This window comes from Schistocerca nitens, chromosome 6 (assembly GCF_023898315.1).
Source record: "Schistocerca nitens isolate TAMUIC-IGC-003100 chromosome 6, iqSchNite1.1, whole genome shotgun sequence".
Lineage (NCBI taxonomy): Eukaryota > Metazoa > Arthropoda > Insecta > Orthoptera > Acrididae > Schistocerca > Schistocerca nitens.
This window is the reverse complement of record NC_064619.1, coordinates 121450797-121471596: the sequence shown is the minus strand read 5'-3', so window position 1 is coordinate 121471596 and position 20800 is coordinate 121450797. Positions and strand designations below refer to the sequence as shown.

At 42.5% G+C, this 20800-nt stretch overlaps 1 protein-coding gene across 2 annotated transcripts in view; it reads left to right on the top strand.

The window, feature by feature from the left end:
* The first annotated feature begins 3778 nt into the window (after nucleotides 1-3778).
* LOC126262739 (exocyst complex component 2) overlaps nucleotides 3779-20800 on the top strand; it is a 134666-nt gene continuing 117644 nt past the window's right edge. The window contains exons 1-3 of one of the 2 annotated variants that reach the window (XM_049959547.1): nucleotides 3779-3949; nucleotides 4490-4609; nucleotides 7145-7297. In XM_049959547.1, the coding sequence (XP_049815504.1) occupies nucleotides 4501-4609; nucleotides 7145-7297 (262 nt within the window). In that variant the 5' untranslated portion in view covers nucleotides 3779-3949; nucleotides 4490-4500. Of the gene's footprint in view, nucleotides 3950-4283; nucleotides 4398-4489; nucleotides 4610-7144; nucleotides 7298-20800 lie in introns of those variants that run through there. The other variant, XM_049959548.1, reaches the window with a different exon arrangement.

Below are 20800 nucleotides of genomic sequence, written 5' to 3'. Positions count from 1 at the left end.
ATACGCTTGGGTGTGGGTGGATCTTTATCACTTCAGCTGGCCATGTAGTAGCAGGAGGTTTATAGATGTTAGTTACTGTAACTTCTCCTATTTTGATGACAACTTCATGGATATCATTTGCAATGGAGGCTTCAACTGGAAAGGCATCCTCTATGTCCCCACGCACATATGTCGCAACGGCATAGTATCTGTCATACGTGGCTCCAAGAAGATCATATCCCAGAATCCTTCCTCCAGCTTCAAGTTGGACTCTATTTTCGGCATGAGTTTCCTGTATGGCTACCAGGTCAATGTCGTTATCGTGTAAAATTCTCTGCAATACATGACATTTTGCTCTACTTATGCCCTCAATGTTGAAATGGCAGATTCGGATGCATGGTCCGAGATCCTTTGTCAGTTGGTCCCTAAAAGGACCGTTGTATGTATCTTGCATAGCGCTTTGTCTGTCGTTCTGTTTCACTGTGATGTGGGGCAGGAATTCTTCGTTTGGTCTGCCGCCAGTTGTGTTAGTTCATTTAGCGTTACCCAGGGTGCACCACGTGGAGGCGAACTAACTTTACACCCCGAAGTACACTTATTATATTGTATTGGCTGCTGTAGTTCTTTTCAGAGTCCGTACTATAGGGATTCACTGGTAGGAATGCTCGCAGAAAGACGCAGAAAGCGGGTAAATACTATTAACATGCACTTTAATGGCGAAAACAGACATGCACAAAAAATTTTGTGCACGATTCACTCATATACAACGAACTGAAAGCACGAAAGATATTCTTAACTTATAACTAAGGTCGTATTACAAGTTTCTTGTACATTGTCACATGATTATAGATGTAATATCGTCAAATATATGACAAATTTGTGCATGAATGTATTCTGAACTGTTGTCAATGGAATTTAATATCAATAGTTCAGTATCTCATTGTGTGGGTGATGCACGCAAGAAGAGAGATGTGTCCAGGTGACCAAGAACAATAGGACTTTATTACTGACACAGAAAATGCACACTAACGTTAGGGTCTGAATAGCAACTGAACAGGCAAGTGCTGTGCTCTTTTGAATGTCTATGTCAAACTTGTGAACTGGAACTGGAACACTCGCAGTACTGGAGAAGTCCAACTGAAGACACATGGGTGGCGCCCTGTAGAGGAAAGGTGGATACACTACTGAAACGAGGAGGCACTTGAGACAATCATGACTGGTAACATCTGTGGCCGGCCACCAGGGTAGAGTGATGTAGATCAGAGACCCAGAGTAGAGGTGTAGCTTGCAGTGAAGTTGCCATTTGAAGAAGAAAGCAAATACATGAGATGAGTGTAACCAATACACTGATGAAAAGAAACCTGGGAGAGGAAGCAGGACTCGAAGGATGTTGGTTGCACACTGACACAGGCAGAAAGGATGGCTGAACCATGGGCAACATGTCCAGAGGGAACAAGATGTGGTCAGTAGAGATAACAGAGGCCAGAGTGCAGTCACCTTCGGACCAAGAAGGGGTCACAAAGAGGACAGTAGTGGAAAGCACATGAAGCACAAGGGAGGTTCTGTGGAGGAGATGTCAAGTGGGTTAGTGGCATGCAGGCTGGGAGCATGTGGGATAGCAGCATGCTGGCTGGCAGCAAGGAGGATGTGAGCTGTGCTGAAATCTGAAGAGGTGCCAGGGCTAGCAGTGAGGGCACCACTGGGCTGGAACTGCAAGAAATGTTGGAGCCAGAGACAAGGGCACCTGCAGTGCAGGAGTAGGCGTGGCAGGAGCTGGTGGCACCACAGTAGAATATGTTGCAGCAGGAGGCATTGCAGTGGGAGGCGCTGGATTGGGAGGTACCAGATCGGAAGATGCCAAATGGGGAGGAGCCATGTTAGGAGGTGCCAGATAAGGAGGCACAGGATCGGAGGCGATGGATTCGAGGTGTCAGACCAGGAAGCGCCAGATCCAATGGCACTGGAGACAGTGGAGCACATCATGCAGAAGCCAGCAGGGCCTGTGGCAAAGGAGCCAGTGAGGCCCATGACATAGCAACTAGTGGGGGCTAGGGTGCAGGAATTAATGGAGGCTGAGGTGCGGGAGCTGATGGTACAGGAGCTATCAGTTCAGGAGCAGGGGGGAATCGCAAATGAGGGCCCACCAGTGTGAATGGCTGCAGAGTGTGATACTTGGGATCTCAACCTGCATCATCATACAGATAGTTTCAAAAAGTCGATCACACCACTGGGGAGTAGTAGGGCAACAAGGAGATCAGTGCAGTTTGTTAGTGCAGGTTGCCTACTTCAAGGGCAAGTATACGTTCAGGGCCAAACCTATTGTTCTCTTTTGCGTAACAGGTCCTTAACCAGTTGTTCTGCTATGAGTGTTATGACCCACTGGGGGTAATTTATTCTTCCAAGAACCCCTCACCCCACCTCCTCCTCCCCCCTCCCCTCCTCCTCCACCACCCCTCTGGGAATGCCAATTGCCAAATGCAAGCACACATTTGATGTCAATTTGGTCGACTAATTAATTAAATTGATCAATAACCCCTCACCCTCTAGGAAATTGCCCAACCCTCCTCCTCCCATCCCCACCGGTAAATTGGTGGGAAAAAGATTCAGTTGATTCGCCACTTGGCGGGAAATCGATTGCAATGTGTGGAATGTGTAAACAATTCAGACAATATGTGGGACATTGTTTAGTTAAACGATTTATAGGATACAAGGCAGTGTTTGGAATATAGTTTATTTATTTAGTTAAAGAAACTGGTGGGAAATCGACTGAAGTGTACGGAGTAATGTTAATTTGAACATTTTGAGGACAACGCGGCAGTATGGAATGTTTAACAGTTGCGGAGCTTTTTTCCGATCATGCAAGGAATATCGTCAATATAACTCAACTGCACGAAATTACACTGTTAAAAATCTTTCACAGCGACCTCAAGGTTGGACAGTGAACAAATAACTGATTATTTTTCCATGTGTTGGGCTAAAAAGTTGATAATTCCCTGCAAATAATATAATCATACTAAAAATGAGCGGTCTTGAGAGATCTTTAATGCGATTTATCATTAAAACTGTGTATTTTCGTAATATGCAAATACAAACACAAAAACCTGGCAAACTCAGAAATCAACATGTCGGCTGCTCTATGATCTCGTGTTTTTCTTCTGTTTGCTCCAGTGTAAATGCCTATTCGAAGGCACAGGTATGGATGGCACACACTAGCGAATACTTGCGCATCGTCCATACGAATGCGCATTCGCTCATATTCGCCTGTGATCACTTCGGTGTAAAGAAGGCTTTCGGTGTAAATGGGAGCACGAGATGTGGTATTGTTACTTTTACAGAATGAAGGATTGACTGCCTACATGAGGAACATCAAGGCTTGCGACATTAGAAGCATAAAAAGCCAGAGATCAGACTTGTTGAGGAAATAAGTGTGTGTACGTCAAAAACTTTAAAGGGCAAGAATTGCTCGACAAAGAAGCCTTCAGTGAAATCAGGCGTAAATATGACAATACAGGTATTCAGATTAGGGCACCACCTGAAGTATAAAACGAATCGTTTCACTTAATACGTTCGTTCTCGGGCTTGTACTATTTTCCTCTTCTGAATGTTTATCGTATTTAATATGAATATAGGTTTCAGATAAAGATGTGAGTAGCCTGTGCTGATTGTTACTGGTGAACTGAGGAAAATTTGATTCCTTGAGTTTCAAAGATACAACCCGACAAACCAGAGGAAAACAGAAAACCCATACTGTTGGCGACACTGATTAGCGACAATCTCGCTATGTGATTATTGTGTTGTTTAAGCATGGAGTGTGGGAGTAGGACTGTGTGGATGTTATGTAGGAAAAAAATTACAAGGACTGCGTAAAATATATGATAGTGATGTTGATCTTTCAGAGCGAGTTTAGTAATTGTTAATGACTGTAAGGAGTCCATAGTCTGCTTTGTTGCGATCACAGCAGCTGAACTAGGTTAAGTTTATCTGTCAAAAATTAACTTTTTTGTTTTTAAACAGTTTATTGTTCTTTCTGCGAGTTTATTATTGTTTTTATGAACACTGTGTACGTCACAGTAAATTATTTTCTCGTCGTGAATGAATATATTCATACGATTCATGATTATGTAGTACACTTCCAGGTGAGAAAGGGGCGGTACTCGTCACCGGTAGTAAGGCCTAATATTCAGGAATGCATTCCTATGGAACGAAGCTAAATATATCCGCGATATTTTTCTATTAGTATAAGTTTGAGAACCAGTCTTGGTACACGAATGTAAACAAATTGATTGTATATTGAATTTGCAGACAGTAGCCTCCGTATGACAGCCTCACTTATTTCGTTTTTAGTGGATGTTGCTGTGGTTCTCTATGGTAGCGTTTAATTCGAATCAATAATTGAAGTTGGATCCCCTTTATTAGAGGTTGTAATGGTGCAGTGTGTCTATTATGATTTTCAGATATTTTATGAAAAGTATCTCAGACAGAATTTGTGACAGGTCGGTTTATTTTACAGCTTTATCAAACATGGCTCCTCCCCCGATTGTAACCGGAATTTCCCCCAAAGAAGGACCTCCAGGGACGAGAGTGACACTGAGAGGAGAATTTCTTGGAACCAGTCCCACAGATCTCATTGGTGAGTGACAATATTCTGTATCATTATTGTTGTAGAATGGTAATACAATCATTAATTGGTTACTTTGTGTAGATGGTACTCCCTAGCATAAGAGCAAAAAGGTGTAACTAAAGCATTGTGATAATTTTTGCAAAATGTATGGTAAGAGTTAAGCAGTGGATCTTCCTACCATTTATCATAGTTTTTGTAAACAATCTACATCAAAATACTTGTTGGGGACATGTTAGTTATGTATTACACATCGTTACGTTGATAGTTCTAATTCTTTATAAATAAAAGTGTGTTATGTATGGAGTGAATGTAGATCTCATGTTATGCTGGGGTTCAGTGAGCTACCACAACCAAGATTTTGAGAGGGGACAGTATCACGCTCCAACCACAAGATAGAATAAATGCATAACTGAGCAACAACTGATAAACAGCTAACTTGGTGTAAACTTACCCTCTCAGGGTATCCTAGTGAGTGGGATTTGTATGTATTTTTAATGATGTCGGCTTTTGATTTCCAGCCAGGTGCTAGACTGCATAAATATGGCTGATACAGCTTATCAGGTTTAGTGAGTGGGTTATATATGTATTTTTTGTTGTCAGATTTCCATTTCCAGCCAGGTGTGAAACAACATTAATAAGGCAGGCACAGTCTGTCAGATTTGCTGAGTTAGGTCTCACTGTCAGCGTGTAGGCTGTGATATGAGTGTTTGAGTTTGTTATAGTGTTTAGGTTTTCCTAGAAAATAGTTTAGCCAACAAAGCCAAACATTAGTGTGCTTATCACTCAAATATCTTTCTTCATAGCACTATTTATTCAAAAAAACCATACGTTCCCCCCTTCACCTGTAAACTCATGCTGTAAGCCTTGTCTTGTTCTCCTTCTTTATCTTTCGTCTCATTATGCTCTGTAATGGCTTTCAAAAAAATGGTTCAAATGGCTCTGAGCACTATGGGACTCAACTGCTGAGGTCATTAGTCCCCTAGAACTTAGAACTAGTTAAACCTAACTAACCGAAGGACATCACAAACATCCATGCCCGAGGCAGGATTCGAACCTGCGACCGTAGCGGTCTTGCGGTTCCAGACTGCAGCGCCTTTAACCGCACGGCCACAACGGCCGGGCTAATGGCTTTCAGACTGAATATATAGACACACACACAGGGTGATTCACGAAGATATGCAAATATTTTGTTATTCTACAAGAAAATCTAAAGAAAACAGTTTATATAAACATAGGTCTGCAAATGTTTAGTTATGGAGTTACGGTTAATGAAAGATTTTTCCTGAAATTCAGCAACTTCACTAATATTAACCCATCACAGAACTGTACAAGGTTAAAGTAAAGCACAAATTCCGTTTATTTTGTTGTTATTGATCTGGTGAATATAATAAAACATGCCCCAGACATGAATCTGCTGTAGTTTCCCAGGACATCTAGAAAAGCAAAGAAATAATTTCATATTAACGGAATCTTCCGTCAGTTCTTGGTAGAACAACATTATAATAATAAATGAATAGCACCAGTTTGCTTTTGTTCTACAATATTATTAAATTTCGTAAAAATTTTTAATTTATTAACTACTTGGCCCAATTTGTTTTTCAAACTCCAGACAATCGTAAAAAGTTTTCAACAAAAGTTGTAGAGAATTTAATTTTGGAAACATGATGGTAATAACGTTAACTGAAACTGAATGAATGTGTCAGGTGTTCTGCTTTTATTAATATCATAGCACATGTAAATTCATGTTAAACCGGAAAAAACAAAGCTCATTGTTAAGGAAGTTGTACACTGTACATACAGTTTCACAATAAATGTTCAAAAATGTCTCCACCAAGTTCATTGCATTTAACTGCATGTGTATGAACAGATTCTGTAGCTCGTTTCAGTTTCACAAGTTTGTCTGTTAACTGCAGCCATAGCATTACCATTACATTGCCATAAATAAACACCACATCGGCGTATTCCTCTTGTAAATTTGAAAGGCATCCCTCTTTCACAAAAAATCGACAAACTACAACAGTTACTATGTGGTTTCACTTAAATACACTGTTGTTATTATGTTCTTTCACTGAACAGTGCAGAAAACTAACTCATTTCAAGGTTAGGAAGTGACAGAAACGATTCACTAATGGTTGCCAACAATGACCTAAACATCTCTACAGTATTAATGGAAAGTAAACAAATTTACTTGTATAATAATCTTTGCTTCTCTGTATGTTCTGGAAAACTACTGCAGATACACGTCTGGGACATATTTTATTAGATTCACCAGACCAATAACAACAAAGTAAATGGAAATCATGCTTTTCTTTAATCTCGTATGCGATGGCTTCAAATTAGCAAAGTTAAATTTCAGGCAAAATCTTTTATTAGCTGTAACTCTTTAACCAAACGTTTGCGGACCTATGTTTACACGAACTCTTTTCTTTAGTTTTTACTTGTATGGTTGTACACAATTTCGTAATCCTTCTAATTGCGTATGGAGGTTTTTATTGAGTTTTTTATGCATGTAGTCATCTAGTTACATTTGAAATACTTTTTCAGGTCTTACAATATGTGGATGTGACTGCCAACTGTCTGCCGAATGGAAGTCACCCAACAAAATCATTGCACGATCTGGACCAGGAAAAGGTCGTGGAGACATTATTGTTACTACCCGGTCTGGTGGAAGAGGAACATCTACTGTGCAATTTAGAGGTATGTGTGCGTGAAGTGCTGAGCATTGTGTCTTGTGTTTGTTTTTGTTAAGGCACTTGCTCTTTACAGTGTCTTGTGTATTGTCTATATCCTTCCAAGATCTTTTAAATTCTTTCAGGTATTGCTTACAAAGCAATTATGAAATCTCTTCATTGTAATAATTTTAGTTCTTATATTTCCATTTTCTCAGTTGCTATTGCTGATGTAAAATAAGTGTCATTTATGTCAGTGGAACACTGGGACTTATTTATATTGTACTCTGACAGAAAAACCATATTTTATAACTAACAATTCACTCAGGAAATTGTTTCGATCTAGTCTCTTCTCTTCTTTATGATGTTTTAACACGTAACACTATATTATTTGTTATTTAGTGCAGTTCAAACACAATGTTATTATGAGGGTTTTCATGCTGTGTTGAAACAATGAGAACCTCTCAGCACTCAGATCACACCAGTCCTTGAGATGACCACATTTGAAGAAGCACTCTCTTCTCCCTAGCTTCAGCCACGTCAGTGTTGTCGTCGTCGTCGTCCTCCTCCTCCTCCTCCTCCTCCTCCTCCTCCTCTTCTTCAGTTATCAGATGGGTTTGATGCAGCTCTCCACGCTAGTCTATTCTGAATAACTACTGCCACCTACAGCCATTTGAATCTGCTTAATTTATTCATCATTGGTATCTTCCTTCAATTTTTACTGCCCGCACTTAACTCCAAATACCAAATTGACAAGTCTTTGGTGCCTTAGTGTGTGTCCTGTGAACTGATCCTTTCTTTTAGTCAACTTGTGCCACAAATTTCTTTTCTCCTCAGTTCACTGCAGTACTTCCCCATTTGTTATTTGATCTACCCACCTGATCATGAGCATTGCTCTGTAACACCAAATTTCAAAAGCTTTTTTTTTTTTTTTTTTTTTTTTTTTTTTGTCTGAACTGCATATTGTCCATGTTTCATTTATGTACAAGGCAATATTCCAGACAAATACCTTCAGTAAAGACTCCCACAGGTAAAGTTATATTTGGTGTTACCAAATTTCTCCTTTTAGAACTGCTTTCATTGCTGTACCCAGTCAGCATTTTATATCCTCTCTGCTTCAGCTATCATCATTCATTTTGTTGCTCAAATAGAAAAACTCATCTGAGGCTACTTTTAGTGTCTCATTCACTGATCAGATTCACACAGCATCATCTGGTTTAATTCAACTACGTTCCATTACCATTGTTTATCTTCTGTTAATGTTCATCTTACAACGTCTTTTCAATAGATTATCCAGTCCACTCAACTGATCATCCAAATCCTATGCCTTCTCTGACAGAATTACAATGTCATTAGCAAACCTCATACAAAGGCTGTACCATAGGTACCCAACCCTATGTATAAATAGTGGTTGTTGTACCAATCTTATAAAGCCTGAGTTTGAAGTGTGATGATGCTACATAGTTTAGTATTCGTTTGGCAGCCATCAGTAGTGAACACCGACATGAATTTGTAAATGTAGATAAAACTGGTCATCGTTGTGGAATACAATAATTTTTATTTGAAAGTTCATAGTCAAAATAATATTAAAGATGAGCTAGATTATATGATGGGAGAGTCTGTTCCTTCATTTACTGTCAACAAAATGTTGGATAGCAGAGTTTAAGTGAGGTCGTATGAACTGCCAAGAGGAGCACTTCATTGATGAACCAAATGAATTGACCACGTCAGAAATTGTGGAGAAAAGTCTCAAAATACTGTTGGATGACTGTCGGCTGAAAATGTGTGAGCTAGCAGACATCGTAGTTATTTCACAAAACTTGACAGTAGAAAGTCCAGGTAGGAATATCAACATTTATGAAAAGGATAGATTGCTACTCATTGTAAGGATTACATGTTGACTTGCGTACAGGCACAATGAAAAGACTTTTACAAACTCAACTTTTGGACAAAGCTCTTCCAGAAAAGAGAGGAAAATGCACACACACATTCACACAAGCAGGCACACTTCACACACGTGACTGCTGTCTTCAGCCATTCTGGGCAGACTGCAAAATGTTGTGTTGAACAAAAGCTGGATGTGGTAGGGAAGACAAAGGAATAACACAACATAGGTGGGGGGGGGGGGGGGGTGTGTGAGAGGAGTGCTGTCTGGTGGATTACACAGGGATTAGAGGGTGGCAGGGCAAATCTGCCAGGTGAAGTCTTGGGAGACTTTGGGGAGGGGGGAGCAGGGAGCAGAAGAGGAGGGGTGCATAGGTGGGAAAAAACTGGTGTGTGTAACTTCCTGGCAGATTAAAACTGTGTGTCCGACCGATACTCGAACTCGGGACCTTTGCCTTTCGCGGGCAAGTGCTCTACCAACTGAGCTACCGAAGCACGACTCACGCCCGGTCCCCACAGCTTTACTTCTGCCAGTATCTTGACTCCTACCTTCCAAACTTTACGGGAGCTCTTCTGCGAACCTTGCAGAACTATCACTCCTGAAAGAAAGGATACTGCGGAGACATGGCTTAGCCACAGCCTGGGGGATGTTTCCAGAATGAGATTTTCACTCTGCAGCGGAGTGTGCGCTGATATGAAACTTCCTGGCAGATTAAAACTGTGCCCGACCGAGACTCGAACTCGGGACCTTTTTACAAACTCAACTTTTGGACAAAGCTCTTCCAGAAAAGAGTGTCTCGGTCGGGCACACAGTTTTAATCTGCCAGGAAGTTTCATATCAGCGCACACTCTGCTGCAGATTGAAAACCTCATTTTGGTGTGTGTGTTGGCAGATAGTAGCACACATTGATGGTGAGGGGACACGAATTGGGATGAGATGTAGGAGGAGGGGGTCAGAAACTGTTGAGCTGAGGATGTGGGGGCAATAGATTATTATTGGTTGAGGATGGGATAATTTCAGGAGAGGAGAATGTGTTGTAAGGATAACTCCCATTTGCACAGTTCAGAAAAGCTGGTGGTGGAAGGGAGGATAACATGGGGTGGATTGTGAAAAAGACATTTAAGTCAAGCATGTTGTGTTCAGCTACATGTTGTGCCCCAGGGTGGTCCACTTTGCTCTTGGCCATGGTTTGGTGGAGGCCATTCGTTCCCTGTGGCAGGACTGGAGTAGGAAGTTGTGGATGGGCCAGGTCTTGCATCTGGGTCTTTCACAGGGATGTGATCCACCTAACCACCACTTTACCTCCAACCTGGCCTCACAATCCATCCCCAAGTCCCTGCCTTGGAGCACCAGCCTTTCAGTAGAAAAAGGATGACCATGCACAGCCTCAAAGCAGATCCTCATGTAATCATTGTACTTGTAGACAGAGGTTCCAGCATAGTCGTTGTAAATCGCAATGACTACGTGGCAGAAGGCCTCTGCCAATTGCCGTACTCCTCCACTTATAAACTCTGCCAGAGTGATCCCATCCCAGAAGTCCAGCATAACCTCCGATCCGTGCTTAAAGGCTTGGGTCCAGGCTGCCCCTTTGCAGCTGGTCATTGTGTCCCGCTGAAAGAATTTTGGTCCTCATTGCCCAACACCTCCCCCAATTGCCCAAAATCTAATGTCCCACATCAAAGACACCAACCATTTCTTTCACCAGTTCCCATCCCTTTACATCCTGGATCGCTACTCATCACTGTTGACACCACTTCCCTATACACCAACATCCCTCACGCCCATGCTCTTGCCCCTGTTGAGCACTACCTCTCCCAATTTCCTTTAGGCTCCAGACCATCGACTCCATTCCCCATACATCTAATTTTATTCTAACACACAACTACTACTCCTTTGGAGGGGAAGGTATGCAAACAGATATGCAGCACAGCCATGGGAATCCACATGGCACCCTCCTATGCCAACCTCCTGAATCCATTGTGCCATGGTCCTGGATGTTGGCCTCCTCCTCTCTGGTGGCTCTATCCACACCTCTGTCCACATTAAACCAACCAACAGCACTGGCATTTCAACAGCTGCCACCCTTCCACACCAGAATATCCTTCCCATACAGCCTTGCCACTTGGGGATGGTGTATCTGCAGTGAGAGGAAATCCCTTGCCCAGTGCACTGAAGTTCTCACAAAGGCCTACTATTTCCCAGACCTAGTCGGCAAACAGACTTCCCATGTTGCATCCCCACACACTCCCAACCCTCCCACCACACCTAAGAAACAGCTACAAAGGAATGTCACTATACTGATGCCTCTTCTTTAGTCTGTTTCTTCTTCTTGTTTATCCCGGCTTCTTGAGATCTCTTGTGAAGAGACACAATACAACACGTTCTGTAGTGGTGTAGAAAAACCAATGAAGTTACACGATAGTTAATAATTTAACTTTTGAAACTGCCGGTTTATTGGCATTTATGGAAAGAAAAACACTCTCAGACTCTCAGCAAACTTAGTGTAACATTTTGTGTGTGTAATGGGCCTTACTATGTCACAAATCATTCTAATGAATGAATTAAGCTGCTTTACAGTGTTGCTAGGCAATGTAATCAACAAAGTGATATGTGTCTCAATTAAAACTGGACTTCGATATTTTGAATAAACTTTCAGTTCATTTTTTTGTCAAAATCGGAACTTGGCTCAAAATGAATTTCCAACTTTGTGCATTTAGTCCAAACGCATTTGCAACTATTGTACACAATTTACTGGACAGCTCAATTGTGCACTGGCGTGTAAAGTATTTCAAATCGAGCGCGCAGTTTTCAGTTTTCCCTAATGGGCTAAACGACTCTCTTGTAATAACGTGATGTGTCTATCTCACATAACTTTTAAATGAAACTGGATTTACTCTCTATTCGGGTCAAGATGACAAAATAAAATTCACCACATAGGTTAGAGAACTATTCACGAGCACTTTTGCACTGCATGTGATAACTTGTTTCATAGTAAAAGCCGCACATAAATTCACACTTTTATAACAAATTTTGTGCCCCTTGCATTGCTACACCACCTTTGTTACTCAATACCATGCTGGACTGGGACAACTGAACCACATCCTTCCACAGGGCTTTGATTGTCTGTCATCATGCCCTGAAATAAGAGACATTCTACCCAAGATTTTTCCCACCCCTCCTAAAGTGGTGTTCTGTCGCTCATCCAATCTCCACAACATCCTAGTCCATCCCTATGCCAGTCTCAAACCCAGCCCCTTGCCACAGGGATCATATCTCTGTGGAATACCCAGGTGCGAGACCAACCCAATCCACCCACCCAGCACTTCCTATTCCAGTTCTGTGAAAGGCTTATCCTACCCCATCAGAGACCAGATCACCTGTGAAAGCAGCTACATCATATACCAGGTCTGCTGCAGTCATTGGTATATGATATAGCTGCTTTTTATATTGGTATGACTACCAACCAGCTGTCTACCAGGATGAACAGCCGCTACCAAACTGTGGCCAAGAGCAGAGCTAAACACGCAGCTGAATGTAAAATGCGTGATTTCTATGACTGCTTCACTACATGACCCATCCGGATCCTCACTTCCCTGCCAGCTTTTCTGAATTGCACAGATGGGAGTTATTCTAAGAATACATTCTATACTCGTGAAATTATCCCAGCATCAACCTTTGGTTACCTACTGTCCCCATGCCCTCTACTGAACAGTTTCAGCCCCCTCTGTCCTATCACTACCACCCTATTCACCTCCTTTCACCCTCATTGTGTGCTCATCTCTGCAAGCATCGCCATCTCCCCCCTCCCCCCCCCCCCCCCCCCCCCCCCCCCCCCCCCCCCCCCCCTCCCCATGTACCCTGCAATTCCTCCCCTTTTGTGCCCCACTCCATATTGCTGCTTTTGTTCAATAGGCCTACAACAGTTGCAGTCTGCCCAAAGCGGCTGAAGATAGCACTGCTCTGTGTGTGTGTGTGTGTGTGTGTGTGTGTGTGTGCTCCTTTCTTTTCTGAAGAAGGGTTTGGCCAAAAGGGCAGTTGTAATAGCCTTTTCATTGTGTCTGTCTGCAACTCAGTTTGTCATCTTTATGGTGACTAGCAATCTATCCTTTTCATAATTGTTGACAGAAAGCTGTGTGCAAGTTGAGTCCTGGGTTTGGACAATAGAACAGAAGTGGTGTCAGGAGGATGTTTCAGTTGCATGTTTGGGGATGTTTCACTGCAATAAAACCACATTTTGTGTCAATTCATAACCACGGATGGAATATGGGTCCATCACATCACACCTGAGATGAAGGAACAGTCAGAACACTGGATTGAAAGGATAAAATTGGCTCCAAAGAAGGCAGAGACAATTCCATCTACTGGCAAGGTTATGGTTTCATTTTTTGGATTGTGCATGGGATAATTTTTTTGATTATCTTCAGAAAGGAAAAACAATCAAAGGTGAACATTTTCTGAACTTATTGCAGTATTTTCTGAACTTATTGCAGTATTTTCTGAACTTATTGCAGTATTTTCTGAACTTATTGCAGTATTTTCTGAACTTATTGCAGCATTTGACTGATAAAATCAAGCAATTGCATAAAAGCAAGTTATATTTTATTGCGGCAATGCAGCAGTTCACAAACCCATTATTGCCATAGCGAAAATCAGTGAGTTAAATTTCAAATTGCTCCGTAATGCACTGTATTCTCCAGATTTATCCCCTCCAATTGTATTCTGTTCCGCGCTTTAAGAAATGAATGGCTTGGCAAACACGATTGCCAAGCACTTTGCTGAGCACTATGCTCACACCTCTGCATCAGAGAATTACTCCCCAGCCTGTCACACTCTCAAACGGCGGATGGAAGGGAAAGTCTTCTCATTCACTGCATGCCACAGTGAACCCTATAATGCCCCATTTACATGGGCTCGACACAGCTCCTGGGCCAGATCGGATCCACAGTCAGATGATTAAACATATCTTCTCTGACCACAAGCGACATCTCCTCGTGATCCTCAACCAGATCTAGTGCGATGGCGTCTTTCCAAAAACCTGCTTGATGTGGATAGCTATTGGCCCATCAGCCTCACCAACATTCTTTGTAAACTGCTGGAATGTATGGTGTGTTGGCAGTTGGGTTGGGTCCTGGAGTCACGTGGCCTACAGGCTCGGTGTCAGGGCAGTTTCCGCCTGGGTCCCTCTACCAATGATAATCTTGTGCCCCTTGAGTCTGCCATCCGAACAGCCTTTGCCAGACGCCATCACCTGGTTTCCGTCTTTTTTGATTTACTACATCGTATCCTTGTCACATTATATGAGTGGCATCTCCGAGGCCCGCGCCCAATTTTATCCAGAATTTCCTGTTGCTTCGCACTTTCTGGGTCCAAGTTGATGCCTCCTATAGTTCCCCCCACATCCAGGAGAATGGGGTCCCGCAGGGGCCGGTATTGAGTCTATCTCTATTTTTAGTGGCCATTAACAGTCTAGCAGCAGCTGTAGGGCCGTCTGCCTCACCCTCTCTGTATGCAGACGACTTCTGCATTTCGTACTGCTCCACCAGTACTGGTATTGCTGAGTGGCACCTACAGGGAGCCATCCACAAGGCGCAGTCATGGGCTCTAGCCCATGGCTTCCAGTTTTCGGCCGCGAAATTCTGTGTTATGCACTTCTGTCGGTGTAGTACCGTTCATTCGGAATGTGAACTTTACCTTAGACTCACTGTAGTGGAGACATATAGATTTTTAGGACTGGTTTTTGACACCTCACCTTTGTCAGGTAAGTGGAAGTGCTGGCAGCACCTCAATGCCCTCTGCTGCCTGAGCAACACCGACTGGCGTGCAGATCACTCTACGCTGCTGCAGCTCTACAGAGCCCTTGTTCAGTCCCACCTTTACTATGGGAGTCTGGTTTATGGTTCGGCGGCGTCCTCAGCATTGCGTTTACTCAGCCCAGTGCAGCACTGTGGTATTCGACTAGTGACAGGAGCTTTTAGGGCAAGTCCTGTGACCAGTGTCCTGGCGGAGGCTGGAATCCCTCCATTGCAGGTCAGGCGTGCACAACTTCTCGCCAGTTACGTTGCACACATTTGTAGTTCTCCTGCGCATCCAAATTACTGTCTTACAATTGTAGTTCATGTCCGATCCCTTTTATCTGAACCTAGCGTTGTTAACCTTTACCGCCTATACTCGAGGTCCATTCGCGTACACCTCCATGGTGTACACCTAGGCCCCGGATTCGCCTGGACATTTCACATGGTCCAAAGGACTCAGTTCACCCCACGGCTCTCTGCTGTCACTTCCCCTCAATTATTGGTGTGTACCGAGGCCATGAAGTGGTTTACAGTGACGGCTCAATGGCTGATGGTCTCGTCGGCTTCGCTTATGTCTGTGGAGGACATATTAACAGTATTCCATGCCCGATGGGTGCAGTGTTTTCACTGCAGAGCTGGTGGCTACATCTCAAGCTCTTGAGCACATCTGTTCATGCCCTGGGGAGTCGTTTCTTCTGTGTACTGACTCCTTGAGCAGCCTACAAACTATCGACCAGTGCTACCCTCGTCATCCTTTGGTAGAGACCATCCAGGAGTCCATCTATGCCCTAGAACGGTCCGGTCATTCAGTGGTGTTTGTGTGGACTCAAGGACACGTCAGAATCCCAGGCAACAAACTTGCTGACAGGTTGGCCAAACAGACTACACGGAAACCGCTTATGGAGATTGGCATTCTAATCACTCGCCTGCATTCAGTTTTACGCCACCAGGTTTTTTGGCTTTGGGAGACGGAATGGCATAGTCTCAATATGCACAACAAACTGCCTGCCATTAAGGAGACTACGAATGCGTGGCAGTCCTCCATGCGGGCCTCTCGCAGGGACTCAGTGGTTCTCTGTCGGCTCTGCCTTGGCCACACTGGGGTGACCCATGGCTACCTCCTGCGCTGTGAAGACCCGCCTCAGTCTCGATTCGGCACCCAGTTGACAGTGGCCCATTCATATTCTGATGCACTGTCCCACTTTGACTGCCCTGCGACAAAATCTTCGGTTACCGGACTTGTTGCCACTAATTTTATCTGTCAACACTTCATCGGCTGATTTAGTTTTATGTTTTATTTGTGAGGGTGTGTTTTATCATTTGATCTAATTTTGAGCGCATGTACTTTGTCCCTCTGTGTCCTCCAGCCTCGTGCTTTTTGGATGGAGGTTTTAATGTGTTGCAGAGTGACTGGCTTATCTTTTTTATTCTCATGGTCAGCCAGCCATGGTAATCTGTTTTGTCGTTTTAAATCTCTTCTACCTGTTTCTTGCATTTCTGTGGTTTTCTTCTCCCCTTTTGTTCATTTAAGTGTTTGCTGCCCTTCAGTCGTTCTTGTGGTTTTTCCTTTCTCTCTGTTTTGTGTTGTCAGTCTCACTTGTTTCATTCTCACCCTTGTGGCATTGTTTTATTCAGAACAAGGGACCGATGACCTAGCAGTTTGGTCCCTTCCCTCCTCTTTTAAACCAGCCAACCAATCATGACTGACTCGTATATCTTCAGTCTAGTTTCTGTAGAAGCTGTGTTTAACAATTTGCTCCCTACGTTTTATTCCTGATACCTGCAGAATTTCAAAGGGAGTAGCCCCATCAACATTGTCAAAAGCTTTCTCTGAGTTTACAAAATCTGTAAATGTTGGTTTGTCATTTGTTAACCTATCTTCTGGGACAAGTTGTATGGTTATTATTGCCTTGGGTGTTACTACATTTCTCCAGAACCCAAACTGAACTTTCCTAAGGTTGACTTCCATCAGTTTTTATATTCTTCTGTAAATGATTCATGTAAATATTTCTCTACCATGACATATTAAACTGATAGTTCGACAATATTCATGCCTGCCAGTACCTACCTTCTTTGGAATCATTACGTTCTTCTTGAAGTCTGAGAGTATTTTGCCTGTCACATATATCTTGCACACCAGGTGGAACAGTTTTTTTGTGGTTGGGTCTCCCAAGGGTCTCAATAATTCTTAGTGGATGTCATCTACTCCAGGGCCTTTGTTTCCAGTAATATCATTGAGAGCTCTTTCAAATTCTTCTCAAAGTATGATATTTCCTATCTTGTGTTTCCCACCTACTCCTCTCTTTCTATAATGTGGCTTCATGTTCATTTTCCTTGTAGGGCCCTCTACATATTCCTTTCACGGTTCCCTACTCTACTTAGTATTGGGTTGCCATCTGAGCTGTTGATATTCATAAAGTTGCTTCTCTTTTCTCCAAATATCTCTTTAATATTCTGATGGGCAGTATCTACCTCTCCCCCAGTTATGTGTGCTTCTGAAGTGTAGTATTTATCCTCTATCCATTCCTGCTAGCCGGTGAGCACTTAACACCAATTTAATTTTTTAGATACCTGTATTCCCTATCAGCTGATTCTTTTGCTCTATTTTTATGTCTTCACCTTTCATCAGTCAACTTCAGCATCTCCTGTAATATCAAGGGATATGTAGTAGACTTGTCTTTTTACCTATTTGATCTTCTGCCTTCGCTATTTCTTCTCTCAAAGCCACCTATTCATCTTCCGCTGTGTTCATTTCCCCTGTTTCAGTCAAAAATTGCCTGATGCTCTCTATGAAATTCTCAACACCCTCAAGTTTTTAGAAATTACCTTGGTCCCATCTCCTTATTTCCTACCTTTTCTCAGTTTCTTCCGTTTTAATGTGCAGTTCATAACCATTAAATTGTGATGAGAGTCCACACCTGTGCCTGGAAATGTCTTGCAGTTTAAAATCTGGTTTCAAAATCTTTGCCTTATCATTATGTAATAAATCTGAGTGCTTCCAGTGCCTCCAGGTCTCTTCCACATGTACAGCCTTTGTACATGGTTCTTAAACCAAGTGTCAGTTATTATTAAATTATGCTTCTTTAACTTTTGCAGTTATTGAGTTCCAGTTACTCATCACAATTAAATTTTCACCGAGTGAGGTGGTGCAGTGGTTAGCACACACTCGTAATAGGTAGTATGACAGTTCAAACCTGCATCCGGCCACCCTGCTTTAGGTTTTCCTTGATTTCTCTAAGTTGCTTCAGGCAAATGCTGGGATGGTTCCTTTGAAGGGGCATGACCAACTTCCATTCCCATCCTTCTTTCACCCAATGGGACCGATGACCTCACTGTTTGGTCCCCTCCCCCAAATCAACCAACCAACCAGTTGAGGGTCCTCAATTCTCTGCCTAATGTCTTTTGATCCATCATGCATTCTTTCAGTCTTTTCACCAACTGCAGAACTAGTGGACATACGAAGTTTTACTATTGTCTTGGGCATTGGCTATGTGTCTGTCTGTGGTGCAATTATGTGTTCACTATGCTGTTCATAGTAGCTTACATCTACATCCACATTCATACTCCGCAAGCCACCCAACGGTGTGTGGCGGAGGGCACTTCACGTGCCACTGTCATTACCTCCCTTTCCTGTTCCAGTTGCGTACGGTTCGCGGGAAGAACGACTGCCGGAAAGCCTCCATGCGCGCTCGAATCTCTCTAATTGTACATTTGTGATCTCCTCGGGAGGTATAAGTAGTGGGAAGCAATATATTCGATACCTCATCCAGAAACGCACCCTCTCAAAACCTGGACAGCAAGCTACACCGTGATGCAGATTGCCTCTCTTGCAGAGTCTGCCACTTGAGTTTGCTAAACATGTCTGTAATGCCATCACGCTTACCAAATAACCCTGTGACGAAATGCGCCGCTCTTCTTTGGATCTTCTCTCTCTCCTCTGTCAACCTGACCTGGTACAGATCCCACACTGATGTGCAATACTCAAGTATAGGTTGAACGAGTGTTTTGTAAGACACCTCCTTTGTTGATGGACTACATTTTCTAAGGACTCTACCAATGAATCTCAACGTGGCACCCGCCTTACCAACAATTAAATTTATATGATCATTCCACATCAAATCGTTCTGTACGCATACTCCCAGATATTTTACAGAAGTAACTGCTACCAGTGTTTGTTCTGCTATCATATAAGCATACAATAAAGGATCCTTCTTTCTTTGTATTGGCAATACATTACTTTTGTCTATGTTAAGGGTCAGTTGCCACTCCCTGCACCAAGTGCCTATCCGCTGCAGATCTTCACGCATTTCGCTGCAACCCTCCAACGCCGCAACCTCCCTGTATACCACAGCATCATCCGCGAAAAGCCGCATGGTACTTCCGACACTATCTACTAGGTCATTTATATATATTGTGAAAAGCAATGGTCCCATAACACTCCCCTGTTGCACCCGAATTCCTGTTTTCTTACTTGCTATTAGACTTACTCCTGTATTACTCTTATTTAGTTTTGTGTGTATAATCCTGTATTCATTTGACCAGAAGTCTTGTTCTTCCTACCACTGCACTTTACTGGTTCCTACTGTATCTTACTTCAACCTATCCATGTCCCTTTTTAAGTTCTCTGATCTCTCTACACAGTTATGATGTCTTAACATTCCAAGTTCTAACCACTAGAATGCCAATTGTGTTTTTCCTGGTGGTGGTATCCTTAGTTGTCCCCACCCAGAGATCCAAATGGGGATCTATTTCAGCATTGGAATATTTTACCTTAGATGATGCCATCATTTAACCATACAGAAGAGCTGTATACCCTCAGAAAATTAACAGCTGTAGTTTCCCCTTCCTTTCGGCATGCTGGAACATCTTAAATTTCTGTGTTGAAGCTTAAATGTTGTTGAGCATTAGTATCATATAATGATTTCCCCAACAGTTAAATGGTTAGTCAGCCACATTTTTGTTGGCTAATAACTTTGACTAGCTTCTGTCCCTGCTTCCCGAGTTTCATTGCAGTGCTGCTTCCAGTGCCAGTGCCTCTCTCTCTGTACATTCCCTCCCCCTCACCCCCCTCTCCATCTCTCCTGTCTCTGCTCATCTCTCTACACCCATTTCTGTCTGAATGTAATGTCCAATAGCTCTGTACATCTCCTGCAACATTCCCCCCCCCCCTCTCCCCCCAATTCTCTTTATGCATAACCTCCTCCCATGTCCATTTCCATCTGAATGTTTCTTAGAGTGTTGTGTAAAAATTTGTAATGAATTGGTTAAAAACTTGGAGAGTTCTTGGCAACAGTGTTTCCCCTTTATATATTACATGCATTTATATATTATGTATATAACTGTCACACAGATTTTTTGTTATGAAAACATGTAACAGCAGAACTGTCAAACTGACTGCAATTTTTTCTGTTCTTTTTCATACTAAAAATACTGTTGCCACCCACAGTTACAAACACAACTAAAGAAAAAAGTTAACCAGATCAGTTGAGCCTTTCTCAGGTGATGATGATTCACAGTTGATTTTAATTTTTGACTTTTCTTGTGGATTTTCCAAAAATTTCCTATTGTAAAAACCTTGTCTTGACAACTGCGAACACAACAAAGACAAAAATCAACCAAATCTGTTGAGCCGTTCTTAATTGATGATATTTCATACATGTGGCTGTTGAAATCTTAAAATTTTTATCGTACAAAACTTGTCGTGACAATAACGAACATAACAACAAGAACAAAATCAGTTAAACCATTTTCAGGTGATAATCTCCATTTGTGTGGCAGTTGATTTTTTATCTATATAGATTAATGCAGATCTCACCTTATTCAGTGGCTTGCATAATATTTTAAATGATTCATG